We start from the raw sequence: 14,872 nt of genomic DNA, 5'->3' as shown, positions 1-14,872 counted from the left end.
TTTTTTTATTTAAACAAGATAAATTACGTTTATTAATAATATTTTCACTTATATCAAAAATTTGATATTGGGAAATGAGAAAAATTTAATGTCCCATTGGAAAAGTGTGAGAGATTAAATGACCCAATGAATTTAATTAATTGGTTAAAATAATACTCCCTCCGAACCTAAATGTTATTCCCGTTTGTCATTTTACGCGGTTATTAAGGAAAAAAACATTATAAGATTAACTATTATTAATGTAGTTTTATGGGGAATTGTTGCTTTTTGATTCCATTTTCACAAGAAAACAAAATAGTTGAACCAATAGAATTTAAGGAATAAAAATGTCAACTCATTAATTTAATCCATCCTAACTTAAACCAACCAATGAGACTACAAGGTTTTTTTATTGATAAACCAATAGAATTACAAAGTTAAAATTACAAGGAAGAGATTAATAAGGAAATAAAAGAAATGGGAAGATTATTTTGGGACACTAAAAAAGGAAACGGGAATAACATTTAGATTCGGAGGGAGTAATTGGACACAAATTTTGATAGAATACTAAGTCATTTATGTGATAATATAAAAGGAAGTGTAAAGAACATTTTGATATACCCAAAAAGGAAAATGTAAAGAACAAAAAGAGACGGAGTGAGTAGTATATATATATGGAATATTGCATAAAAAGATTTTGGCAAAAAAATAAAATGAAATAAAAACTGTGACACTCCACCAGGAGATGACAATATGACACATACGGAGTATCATTCTTGATGTGTCTTTTAGTACATGATTATTAACTAGTATAACACCCGTGCTATGCACGAATATAAACATAAATTTATATGAAATATGGTAGACAATTATCATCAAAATAGAGCTTATAGCTATCCTCCAAATTATAATTAACGATGAACAAATTTGTTATTTCCTATTCAGTGTCATATTTATTAAAACAGTTAAAACAAATAAGGGTACATAAATAAATTTATTTTCTCTCTCATTCACCTCTTGTGTCAAGAATAAACTTAATGATTTCTTCCATCATTCACTCGACAGTAATACCTAGTTAATACTTGCACAGTCGCCCCATTAACTTCATTACCCGACCACTTAATACCTAACTACACCATTTAATTTATTCAGTTATAGATGACTTTGAGGCGAGACGAGGCCTGCACACTCATACCCGCCTACAATTCTCATCTCCATCCCCTCCATCCACGATAGGAACGATACCCACCACTATGAATTCCCGTCTCGAGAGGTACACAATAAAATTTATCCCTGCTTCATTACCCCCCCTCTGGTGTATCCAGTACCTCGACCTAAAATAACCCACTCCTTAACTCAGTTTTTAGTTTTTGGTAAGATAGTTTTGAATCATAAAACTTATTCTAGAGTTTTTGACAATCCGTTTGTCTGATTAGAGTAATTGAGTAAATAAATAAAACATTATAATATGTAAGTTAGTAGTAACTTTTTATATGATATTTATAATCAATTAAATAAAGGATTAGCAACGCGTGCATGTCCAATCTAAAATTTATCCTCGTCCCGTCACTACTTTCGACAAATAATCCACTTGGGGCGGATGCACGGGGTCTCCCATAAAACCTGCTCCATTGACAATATGACATCACTATATTCGATAAATAATCCACTTTTCCTTTCAACTAACTTTTAAATATATGGAAAAAATATTACAATAATGGTTATGTGGCAAAATTTGTTTTTGGTATTAAAGATTAAGTATAGGCTAGGACCCGTCATAAAAAAAACATGGCTATGGGTTTCATTTTGTTAATTGAAATTGGGCATATAAAATATTTGAGACAACCTTGTAAAATATACACTACTACAAAACAAGGTGTTTCAAGACGCTATGGCCTCGACGCTAGGGGGTAGGCGTTGGGTGCGAAATTAAGTTCCGCGTATGGTCGACGCCTAAAGTAGTCGACAATTTTGACAACAGCGCTTTCTCAACGCCTTCCTTCGTCAAGGGTTTTGGCGACGACTTTAGGCGTCGAGAAAAAGCGTGCCTTGCACGTGATATGCTTTACTGAGCGTTGTCCTAAAATTGAATAAAAACAAGAAAAGAAATAAATTACAATTGAGCGCTTAAAATTCTGAAGAAAATAAATTCAGCGCTTACCATCCCTATTCCGCTAAAACTCTCAGCTCGAGAGAAACCGTCATTGCAAACCCTAAATTATCTAAAACTCAACTACTTTCCATCTGCAAATCCGAAATCGCCATTGATGCTCAGGTTTGTCCGCTTTTCTGCTTCTCTGATGTTCTTCTTATTTTTTAAAAATAAATTTCTCGTTCATGATTAATTGTGTGAGTTGTGTGTTTTAATTTCTTGTTGTTGATAAAAATTATGATTCGGTAGACTGATAATTAATGTTCTCTGCCGTTTATGTTTTTCTTAGTTTTTTCTTCATCGATCTGATATTTTCGATTTTATCTTCTTCACAACGAGTCACAGTGGTGGGAACAAGACTGAATTTAGCTAGAAATTGCTGAGATTTTGAAGCGTATAATCCTCAATTGTATGCTGAAATTTCTGGGCTAGAGGTACATGTTCTGTTTTTGTGTATGCTCCTTTTTTTTTTTTGGATTCTGCATTTTTTTACTTTTTCTTACACTTCAATTCGTTCTAAACAATGGCTTGATTGGATTGCTTAATATGTTTCCTATCACACTTAAATTCTATGTATGTCTGTCAAAGTATATCTTGATGCTCCGTAAAAGTTGAATTGTGCGCCTTCACTTTAATTAGTACCGTTGTGGGTGTGTACTTGGTATGTTAAATTAGTAGCATGTGTACTTTATGTTCTTAATTGTAGCAAATTCTGTTAATTAATGAGCATTAGCGTTCTGTTGGGTTTCAACTTTCAAGTTAACAACTACGGAGTATAGTACTTTGTATATGATCTTAAATCCTGTGTTCTGATAGGTTTCAAATTAACAACTACAGAGTATAGTACTTTGTATATGCTCTTAAATCCTATGTTCTGATGGGTTTCAAGTTAACGACTATGGAGTATAGTACTTGGTTATATGTTGTTTTTGTGCTAAGTTTGACTTTATTGTCTCTTCCTACATTATACTACTTGGTTATATGTTTTTAAGGTATGGATAAGGATGTGATCATGTTTACACTCTAGTGTGTTGGTTGTACTTAGTAGGCAGAAACTTCATAAAGTGGCTGGACTCTCTAAAGCTTGTAGCACAAAAGGTTGAAGACTTAAGACACTAACTAGAACCAAAAATGTTTTAAATTTGGCACGAACTTAGCTTACAACTAGTTTGACAACATGAGCCATCAGCATATAGGTGACCATCTCTGTAGTGGAAGTATTTTGTTTTCAGGGAAACTTAGAAACATAAGTTGAGAATCTTGGGTTTTCACCTTTCAGTTCCAGCAATACTTATAATACATAGGAATTGGGAATTAATGAACAATCTTCCGGTGTCATTGTGGAATATAGATCATAAGTTGTTTATAATCAACAGATTGATTAAAGGTGCTCGGATTAGATATAAAAACAGTCAGGAAGCTTCCTTTTTCAAACTATCTATGCCTCTAAAATATTCATTGGCCTTGAGAGCTAAAGAAAATGATTCTCAATAAAGATCAAGTAGGAGATGTAACAAATAGCATTAAAATGTCTCCAAATTGACTAGGTAATTTAAAATCTTAGTTGCCTGGGTAATTATATTTATATTTACGGCTTCCTGTCAAAAAAGTGGTTACTCAAAATAACAAATGCAACACATAAACTCCCAAAAAAGAAAAAAGAAAAATTTGGAGAGAACTGAAAAGAGAAATAAATTTGATTGAAGTCTGAGAGGCAAATGATAAAGAAAGAAACAAGCGATTCTGTGTTGCAGGATGACTATACTATACCTTGTATGGTTTATGGATTGATCTTTGCAACTTGTTATGTCATCAGATGACTGAAATGACCTTCGAATTGGCGAAACAGACCATGGATTTGATGGTGGTAATCGATCTGAAAAATATCTCCTCCTTATTAACTGTATAAACAAATGATTAATAACGTAAGAAAAACTGTCCAGAAAGCACAATCTCCAGAGAGCCTACTGAAAATGAAAGAAGACAAACCATGCGGAAGAACTTTGTCACAGCTTCTTTATCAAACCTCGATTCTTTGGCAGCCTGCACAATTACAAACACATGCTTCAATGTGTAACCAACTTATGAGAAGCCACAGGAAGGTCATGAAACGTTCAGTAATTTCATCAAACGTTTCTTAAATCATGCAGAAAAACAGAATAACCTGTTCACAATTTCTTCCTAACAGATACTTCGTACAATACAAGAATAGCACCAAGCCACACATTGACATCACTATTGCAACAAATATAATCTAGACAAATTGATACATTGAAATGGAATCTTTGTATAGGTTATGATGAACATGTTCAACAAAAATTCTGACAGATTTTGTTATGGGAAAATTTTCTTTCTTATTGACATGGGAATATGGGATCATTACCAGAAGCAAATTTGATGTGTAAAAATAACCTATACTGTAGTTGCTGGATTTTGACATGCTATCCGCACTTATACTGTTCTGATTCAGATCACAAAATCAAGCCATTCTTCTACTTTAATTTACCTTGAAGATATGTCTATCTTTTCTTTCACTTGTTGTCATATGTCGATCAGGTATAGCAACTTCGGTGCCTGGCTTCATGGTGAAGACACGATATCAAATATTATAGCAGTAGGAGATGGTGATAATGTTCCTTCAAGTTCCAGGAAAAAGAGTCATGTCTTTGCTGATTTATATGGTTCATTGTGCTATACATTCCAACATGTACGGAAAGTTCAGAAAGCAGTATGGGGATCAAACTAGGGTCGACGCTTGTTTGAACATCAATTCAGCTGCTTCTTTTGCTGAAAGTATCTCAAGCATATTCAGGCATAGCTCAACTGCTCACCAGGATAGCTCTGCATCTCTTCCTAGACTCAATCTGTTCGTCCAGCAGCAGGTAAACTCCAATGCCATTGATTTTGACTACCTAAAGTAGAATTTAAATTAAAACTTGAGCATTCATTTTTCCCCCAGAGGGAAATATATGCAGCTTGTATCTTCTAGTATGTTACAACAACCTTCTACTTGGCTTATTCCTCGTGTTAATATCAATACAGATAGATCAAACATATTTTTCTGTTTGTTACATGAAAGTAGGTCATACATTTACCTTAAAACAAAGCCAAATTATATGAAGTTTGGATTTAGTTATGAGAAGCTACCCCCCCCCCCCCACAAACTCACTAATATACAAGTGAGTACCAATGGCGTTTCTTTTTAATTACTTATATTTTTTATCATAGAAACCACTAGTCCTCAGTTTGCTGAGAAGTTGTTTGAAATAATGGCACCAGACATCTGGTGCTTCTTGAGTTTACTTTGATTCTAGGTATTATTATCTATGCTAGATATTATTATCTATATGCATTATTAAATTTACATGTGTATTGGGTTTGTCAACATTTTTTTTTTGTTCGAACTTCTTTTCACATTTTTTCATGACTTCTTCTTTGCCTATGCACCTGTGCATCAAGAAAGTCCTATCCAAGGGTTAACAATGAAGTTGTTCAAAACTGCAAGTTATATGATGTTAGTGCATAAATTTCAAATTATTGACATTGGTTCTTTGATGCAGATTAGGTTGTTGAATTGAAGTGTTCAAATATCGTCATGCTACATTTGTAGGTGTTAGACTTGATTCTTGGTAGAAGAAGCTTAATCTCCATTGGATCCTTACAACAGACCATGGAGATAGGAAGGTGCGCTATGATTACAAATCCCACAAAAGAGTGAGTTACCTTTCACATTTTGAAACCTGCTTTAAGCCACTACTTATGATCTCATTCATTTGGTCAGTAAATTATAGCCTTGGATGCTCAGTAAATTACTTATTTGCAACATCAATGTCATCCAGCGGACTGCAAAACCTGTAGAAAAGAATCTGAAAGTTAAATGAGAAGTAGTTATTCGAAGTTTCCCTTTGAAATCTTCAGTTTGCTGCTGCATCTGCATTAACCTTGCTCTGTCCTGTGCATGTTTTTCACCCACTTAACTTGCCGTTCCTCCTGTCCTTTACCTTGCTATGTCTTGTGCCTGCTTTTCATTTGTATTTCACCCACTTAACTTCCCCTTCCTGCTTCCCCCCTATTCCCTTGATTGGTATATGCCCAGCACTTAAAACCATGTTTTGCTTTTATGTCATTACTTGTAAAGGATGTGAATTTTTTTATTACTATTATACAATATATGTGGAGTGCACTTGGTTTGTTGCCACTAGAATATAGATATAAGGATATTGAAGACTTGGGGTACTCTTACTCTTACAATTTCTGGTGCACTATTTTTTGTCATACTGCTGTGAAGGAAATAATGCCCTTGGTCCAAGTATGCATTTAATATTAAGTCTAATAAATTAAATGCGGTTCAGTATTAATTGACAAGTTAATAATTCAGTGAGATCAAGTGAGCTGAATGCCTAGCTATAGGCCGCTTCAGTTCAAGTGGAATTAATTATATTAATCCACAGCTTACTCTTGACTGAACCCGTAGGGTCACACAAATAGTACGTAAACGGATCAAGTATTTAATAGCATTAAATACTCCATCTATGGATATTCGGAATCGACGGATCTTGGTTTCAGTGGGAGCTGAGATCGTCATAAGCAAGAAATGAATACTCCGGAAACGATGATATTGCCGGAAACGGAAATATGGATCGTATCGGAAATATAAATATTATCCAAGTCGTAGATGTTGCCGGAAACGGAAACATGGTACGTATCGGAAAATATTAATGGAAATGGAAATATTGCCGGAATCGGAAATATTGCCGGAAACGGAAATATTGTCTGAATCGGAAATATTATCGGAATCGGAAAATAATTTCGGAAACGGAAATATTAGATATTTGTTCGAAACGGAAATTAATTCCGGAATCGGAAATATTAAATATTGGTCGTATCGGAAATGAATTCCGGAACCGGGAATTTAATCAGAAGCGCATCGTACGAATTAGCATCGGACGAGGCTTGCCAGACGAAGGCCCAACACGAAGCCAGGCCCGCGCCCAGCAAGCCAAGCGCCCAACACGAAGGCCACAGCCTCGCCAGGCCCAGCGCAAGGCCAGGCCCAGCAAGGCCGTAGGCGCACGCGCTGGAGCGTGTGCTCGTGGGCTGCGAGGCAGCGCCCACTCGTGTGGGCCGCAAGGCCTGCGCGGGTGCGTGCGTCCCTCGTGGTCATGCGACATTCGTGTAATCCTAATCCTATCGGAATTCGTGCAATGATTAAATCCTTATCCTAATAGATTAAATTTATTATTTAGAGTTCAAATAGGATTCTAATTAATAAATCCATATCCTAGTAGGATTATAATTCCTTTCCATAAACTCTATAAATATAGGCCTAGGGTCACATATTTAACAGACGATTATTGAAGTATTCAAGGTAAGATTTTTAAGCAAAAATCAGCCAAACACTTGCACCCAAATAGACGAAAATCTAAGAACCTTAAGGGCGATTCTAGTTGGTCAATCTTAAGGCGGATCCGGACGTGTTGTGGACTATCTACGGAGGGACGACACTTGGAGTCCTAAAGACTTGTTCTTGTTCGGTTCGGGCGCAGCTAGGGAGGGCACGCTACAAAGTGTATGCATCTAAATTATGCTATATGATTATGTGTAAATAATATGTTTCCTGGCATTATGGTTTTTCCGCATGATTTATGTTTATTCATATGTATCATAACCTAACATGCTGTCTTTTTTAGTTGATTAATTGGCATGCCTTCAAACAGCCAGTGTTATCATTTTAAACGAAGTATGAATTTAGTTCTTATGTTCAATATTAAGCATCTTCATTGACTTTGAGAAAGAAGGGTTGTAGGTTGGTGTTCACTTATGATCTGTATCAAAATCTGAGAATATATTGGACTTTATAGTAACCAACACAAATTAGCTCCACTGTCTAAACTAGGAGAGTTTTTCTTTCTCATTCAGTTTTCACTGTGGACCACTATACTTAGTGCTACAATCTCCTGCCGTTTTTAGAGGCATTCATTAATGGTGTTAATATTGATGTATTGTGCTTTCACTTTGCCAAGTGATTTAAGACTTTTTAAGACCAGATTTCCCGAGTTTTCGGCACAGCCAGCAGTCTAGGACCAGATTTCTCGAGTTTTCTGCTCTTCAGTACTTGACTGCTTGTTACTTTTATTTTTACTTATTACATATTTTTTTTTGGTAAATAAGTAAGTCCTTGCTGCTTGCTGCATGGTTTGGGTCTGCCGCTGTGCAGTTTTGTGCTTCCTGGTTTACTGCTGTGCAGTTATTTGTGTTGTTGCCTGGTTGTTCTGCTGCCTGGTTCTGCTGGTGTTTTGCAGTTCTAGGTGATGTTTGTTTTGTGTTTTAGTTAGGGTTGCGGTTGTGCTCCCCTTACTGTTTGTTTCCTTGCTTCTGGGTTTTTTATTTTAACTGGTTTCTACCATTTTGGTAATAAAATTTGACTTATTTACTTATTACATTTTTTATTTTGCTTTGTAGATCGTCCAACATGATTAAGGAGCAACGAAAGAATGAAGCAACCTGGAACACTTGAGCTTTATATTAGCTACTATGAACAATCGTCTATAAATATATAGCTAGTTCAATCCTAGTTACTTATTCTAGGCTTTATATTATTTTACGTACTATGAATTTTAGTTTTTCTAGGCTTTATTTTCTTTTACGTATTGTGAATTTTAGTTTCTCTAGGCTTTATTTTCTTTTACGTACTATGGATTTTAGTTTTTCTAGGCTTTATTTTCTTTTAGGTACTATGTATTTTAGTTTCTCTAGGCTTTAAATATATTAGTAATATGAATTAATGAGTGGACATACTATGGATTTTACTACTTATAGTTGGTGATATATAATAATATTTTATTATATATTTGCCCAAAAAAAAATTGTTGATTGATCGATCTGTCGTGTATATATATATATATATATATATATATATATATATATATATATATATTCAAATCATTAATTTTGTTGCTTTAATTTTCATTTATAAACTATATATAGATACAAATTTGTATTTGGGTGAAAAAATCTTACAAAATTTGGACGCCTTATGATGTCATGATTGTATTACATTAAGGTTTAAATTTTCCGCCACAATTCTTTATGGACGACAATTGATGTCTAGAATAGGAACCTAGGAAGGCGTCAGCAAACAATTTTGAACCACGTCTAACACAAATCTTAAGACGTAGTAACGCGTCGAGGATCTCGACGCCTAGTTAATTTATGGACGCAGTAAGGCGTCGCCATTCTCGACGCCCCAAAGATTTCCAAGACAGCATAAGGCGTCCTATGTCTCGATGCCTAAAGGCGTCGCGAATTCTCGACTAAGATTTCCTCGACGCTAATGACAGGCGTCGAGGGAAATATTCTCGACGCCTATAGGCGTCGCTAATTAGCCAAAAATGCGTCGCCAAAACACGGAAATTGTAGTAGTGAACTAGTGATAAAAATCAAGAGTTCAAGTTTGTTATTCATATCCGTATTCATTATATGACACTAATTCTTAGAAAGATGATAATATTATAGTAATATAATTGATAGTACATGTTCAACTATTATAAGATTTTAAATATCGGTTATCAGAAAATGCATGCAAAGATTAACTAGATTACTAATAATAACTTATCAAAGGTAAACATTCGTTATAAATATCTGCATCTATATGACATAATTTCTAAACAAAAAGTGATAATGCATCTAGTAGTTTACAATTAGTCATTATTTAGTTATAAGCTAAAGAGACAAATCATATAGCGACATTTGTCATCTCCACATCGATTTGACTTTCTTTTGGTATAGTACGGAATATATAGATATAGATACATTTATAGTTTTTCATCTCCACAAACTATAATACACAGTATAAACATTTGTAGGTAGAATACGTAAATAAGTAAATAAGTGCTTAGTAGTATAATCGATTATTATGACTCATTCTTAAGCATATGAGTAATATTCTAATACTTAAGCATCTCAGGCCGTAAGTAAATAAGTACTTCGTAGTATCGATTATTACCATAAGTAATTAGAAGGTACGTTGTAGGTAAAATAAATACGAAGTATATTCATTATTTTATCATAGGATAGTTATTTATATTATAGGAGAAGCACATCAGAGAACGTCATTTAGTCAGCTCTACATCAGTTTCCCTCTATTTTAGTATAGTACTACGTATGCAGATGTTGTTAAAAATTTACCAAAATATAATTCAATCAATTATTTAGTCTAAAATATTTGGTGTAACTTTTTTAAGTAGAGAGGACCATGTGTTAGTTGCACATTGATTTTCTTGTTTACTACTTCTTCCATGTTTTTGGATTAACCACTTATATTTTCACGGTTGTTAATCAGTAACAACTGTTAATATCTTAAACTTCAAATAAGTAAAAATTATTTTTAAAAAATGACAACATTGTGCAAGTATTTATACTAATCCAAAAAACTGTTACGGGGTACTCCGTACATGACTATGTTCATCATATAGTGTTAATAATCACACAAAAAACAGAAAAAGAAGAGCGATGTGTGAATATAATAGATAGTAAAAAAATCAAAGAGTTGCATCTAAAAAATTGAGGAATTAAGTAGTAGAGTGGTATAGTAGTAGATACATTTGATTACGCAAGTTTTGTTCATATATGTTTAAGGAAGTTACATATATTTTTTTTTAAAAATAGTAAAATATTACTATCTGGCGGTGATAATATCGAATGTAGTTGCTACATATACTACGTACAAAATTGTACAACCAATGACGGTTATAATTATCGAATTTAGTTGTTAAAATACTACTCCGTATTACAGAGTACTATAGTAAAAAAAATTATACACTCTTAATCACATATACTTGATTGATTTTCAAATTTATTTGTATTCTAATTATCCAATATCAGTAGACTACTTTTAAATTTTTATAAAAATCCTACTATGTATTCCGTATAATGGATTAATTTTTTATAAAAAGATAATCTTATATTGGTCATATTTGTTACAAGATTATAGAAAATATAATTTACAAAATATATCCCATGTGTAGAATGAATATTTTTTTTGAGGAAAATATAATCAAATATATTTATGAGGTGCAAATTAACAAAACAATTATAGAATCAAATCTTTCTTTTTTAGTGTTTATGTATATCTATAAGAGAGGCAAATTTGAGACCGACATTTGTCAGCTCCACATTGATTTCCTCTCTTTTAGTATAGTATATAGATTAATAGATAAAATGGTAGTATTATAAATTATGTAAATATTTAGACAAAGTCAACAAAATGCTAAGGAATACATAACTGTGTTCATCATACAGTATTAATAATCATCAAAAAATTAGAAAAAGTAGAGTGATGTGTGAATATAAAAGCTAATGTAAAAATTAAAGAGTTACATCTAAAAAATTGAGGAATTACGTAGTAGATAGATTAGATTACGCAAGTTTTGCTCATGTTTAAGGAAGTTACATACTTTTTTTTGAAGTAGTAAAACATTACTATCATATCAATGGCAGTGATAATTATCGAATTTATTTGCTAAATATAATACGTCTAAAATATAAAATAGTACAATCATTGGCGGCTATAAATATCAAATTTAGTTGTTAAAATATTATAGAGTACTACAATAACTTTTTTTTATACACTCTTATATATATTGTATTGATTTTCTAATTTATTTGTATTCTAATATATTATGTAAGTACAAATCGTTAGATTACTGTAAACTTTTTTATACATATAAATATCCTACCACGTACTCCATATAGTGGACTAATTTTTTTTATAAAAAGATAATCATATTGGTTATATTTTTGTTAAAAAAATATAGAAAAGATTTTACAAAATATTCCCAATGTATAGAATGATATATTTTTTAGGAAAATAGAATCAAATACTTTATAAGGCGAAAGTTAACAAAATAATTTTTTGTTTAATTTTTTTTATATCTATAAGAGAGGCCAATCTATGAGGGACATTTGTCATCACCACATTGATTTTCTCTCTTTTAGTATAATATATAGATTCATTGATTATTGATATATAAATAGATATATAAATTACATACCCACTCTAACTTTTGCTAATTCCACATACATATTTCCCTTTTTAATTTTTTTTTGACACATGCCATTTTTTGATACTAGGTACAATGAAGCATCCCAAAATATTTCAATAGCTATGTGGTTAAAGAACTTTTGTTTTAGTATTAAAAGTAAAAAACATCACTACAAAAAATTGTACCATTAACGACGGGAAATCCCGTCGTTAAAGGCCAATAATAGTTTATTAATGACGAGATTTTCTATCGCGAACCCGTCATAAAAGGAGGCCGTCTTTAATGGAAAATCTCGTCGTGAACCTTCGTAAAAGACATTTGCGACGGTTGTTCTCGTCTTTGTTTGGTTGTTAGCCCGTCGCAAAAGGGCTCTTGCGATGGAATTTTTGACCCATCGTAGTTAGGTTGTCGTTAAAGATACAAATTCTATATAATAAAATTTTAGGCCCTATTTAGTTCACCTTATTACAGGAACTTATTACATATTTCAGATTTAATCAAATCAGATAAGACCAGAAAAAATAAGTTCAGTTCAGTTCAGATCAGATCAGATTATTATTATTATTATTATTATTATTATTATTATTATTAAAATGAAGCGATTACACAAAGTTGGATGGGATCAGATTATTATTATTATTATTATTATTATTATTATTATTATTATTATTATTATTATTATTATTATTATTATTATTATTATTATTATTATTATTATTATTATTCTTATTATGGGAAAACACCAAAACGTTACAAGCTTAACAAGTTACAAAGATCAAGTGAACTAAAAGAAGTTGGAGGGGAGCCGAGATACAATATGGGCCCCCACTCCTCTAGCTATGGCGAACCCGATCCTGTTGAAAATGTGGGCAGCTGCCCGTGCCCCAATGTCCTGAGCCCTGAAGTACGTCTGGACCTGCTTCAGCAAAGAAACAACCCCTTTCTCTAATTCCCCAAAAGAAGAGAAGGAAAAAGGAAATAAACCGTAACCCAAAGCCCTACAACGTGCCGCATACTTTTCCTGCTTCCGCTGCGCTGCAACCGCCACAACCCGACCCGGAACGAGGCCTGACAACCCAGATTGCGTCATAGGGGAAGACCCAGTCAAGTCAACACACACATCTAGACCGCCATCCCATGAATAAAGCAATATATCTGCAGGACGAAGAGCTCCATCACTCTCACTAGTCAGCCCAACATCAACCTCCTTGCGAGCAGAAATCCCCGACCGATAGCAAATATCCAAAAGGGTATCACGAACAACATTATGTCGATGTTTGATACCCACAATCCCAGCACAAGACACGACATGATCCCCATAAATGTCCCCATCGAAAACCCGAGAGCAAGCAGAACACGGCGTCGAATCAGAGAACAACGGAATACCCAACCGATAGCAAAGAACCGAACGATAAGTCTTACCGTTCATAGTCTGGCCTAAACCCGAGATGGGGACTGCCCGAAACCAAGCTGAGGAGTGATCCCCCTGCTGTGATTTCCATAGGGCAACAAGACGTGAAGATAAGGAGTAGGCGGATTCCGCATCAGCAGTAACCTTCGTGAAATATATGTCTGCCAATTTCTTCATGAGTGTGGGGGCAGCGATCTCACTAGGGCTACTCATAAGGTCGGTCTCCACGGTCCTATTGAAAATACCAAGAGCATCATCAAAGGCCGGTCCCGGACTATCAACACCTGAAAGCCGAAGAAGCGAATCCTACAAACCAGAAGACTGCAAACGGGATGCAAGAAAAGCATAATGCTGAACATCACCAGCTGAATAAACACCCAATCCTCCATAAGAATAAGGCAAGGTGGCAAGACGTCATTGTCAGTCACCGAACCCAGGTCCCGAAGCAGTCACGATACGCTCTAAAGAAGCCCGAAGAGCCACATCAAAAGATAATTGGCCTCTTCGAAGAGATGAGGCGGACAAGTGCGCATAGCAAAGTAGAGTTTAGAAACTCCAGTACACGCACGAAGAAGCAACAACTCACACTGGGGATCATTAAGCTTAGCTACAGCATCCATCAACACAACGGTCTTCGACACACGCTGCGAACCAACTCCTTACAAAAAGAGGAATCCGTACTGACTGGACCACCAAGAAACTTAACACCAAGCGCAGGACGAGCAATATCCGTAGGAAATACACCCTCTAGACGACTGCGTGGGTCCTCCGAAGGCCAGAAAACCTCTGTCTTCTCCACATTAACATGGAGACCTAAATGAGGATCCACCTCCAAAATCAACTCCAAGACCTTTCCAACCACCAAAGTGTCGCCAACGATAGTGCCATCGTCCAAGTACCAAGCCTGAAGAGATAGATCAAAAGAGTCTCTGATTCGACACACCAATGGATGTAGAACCAGAGAAAAAAGCAAAGGGCCGAGAGGATCCCCTTGCTGCACACCTTGACAAGACCACAAGGTATGCTCCCCATAATACAACCGCGCTGGAGAAGAGTAGCAGAATTCCACCCAACGCGAAAGAGCAGGACAATGTAGCCGAACCTCACGCAACAAAGCCGATCGATCAACTAAATTGAACGCATTCTGAAAATCCACCAATAACATAGAGAGGCCAACATCAGCCCCTCGAGCCTCAACCAAACGATTGACAGCATGGAGAATGGCCTCACCACCTGCTGGAACCCCAACTCTAAACTGAAGCCCTCCTAAGTAGTTTCCTAAACGCG

At 34.7% G+C, this 14,872-nt stretch overlaps 1 protein-coding gene across 1 annotated transcript; it reads right to left on the bottom strand.

Moving 5' to 3' along the window:
- Positions 1-3,459: 3,459 nt before the first annotated feature.
- LOC110795724 (uncharacterized) lies at positions 3,460-5,039 on the bottom strand. The gene is made up of 3 exons (XM_056827134.1): positions 4,638-5,039; positions 4,121-4,174; positions 3,460-4,032 (listed from the first exon to the last, which is right to left on the bottom strand). Exons 1-3 carry the CDS (start codon positions 4,713-4,715, stop codon positions 3,745-3,747), a joined length of 420 nt encoding a protein of 139 aa, XP_056683112.1. The 5' UTR covers positions 4,716-5,039; the 3' UTR covers positions 3,460-3,744.
- Between the last annotated feature and the right edge of the window lie 9,833 nt (positions 5,040-14,872).

This window comes from Spinacia oleracea, chromosome 4 (genome assembly GCF_020520425.1).
Source record: "Spinacia oleracea cultivar Varoflay chromosome 4, BTI_SOV_V1, whole genome shotgun sequence".
In the NCBI taxonomy this organism is placed as follows: Eukaryota; Viridiplantae; Streptophyta; class Magnoliopsida; order Caryophyllales; family Amaranthaceae; genus Spinacia; species Spinacia oleracea.
This window is presented reverse-complemented; position numbering and strand designations above follow the sequence as displayed.

Bases quoted from the DNA above. Each gene is read 5' to 3' on its own strand.
- LOC110795724 (XM_056827134.1), bottom strand. From the start codon at position 4,715: ATGAAGCCAGGCACCGAAGTTGCTATACCTGATCGACATATGACAACA. The intron at 4,175-4,637 runs GTAAATTAAAGT...GTAATTGTGCAG, and splicing joins AAGATAGACATATCTTCAAG to GCTGCCAAAGAATCGAGGTT. The intron at 4,033-4,120 runs GTTTGTCTTCTT...TTGTTTATACAG, and splicing joins TGACAAAGTTCTTCCGCATG to TTAATAAGGAGGAGATATTT.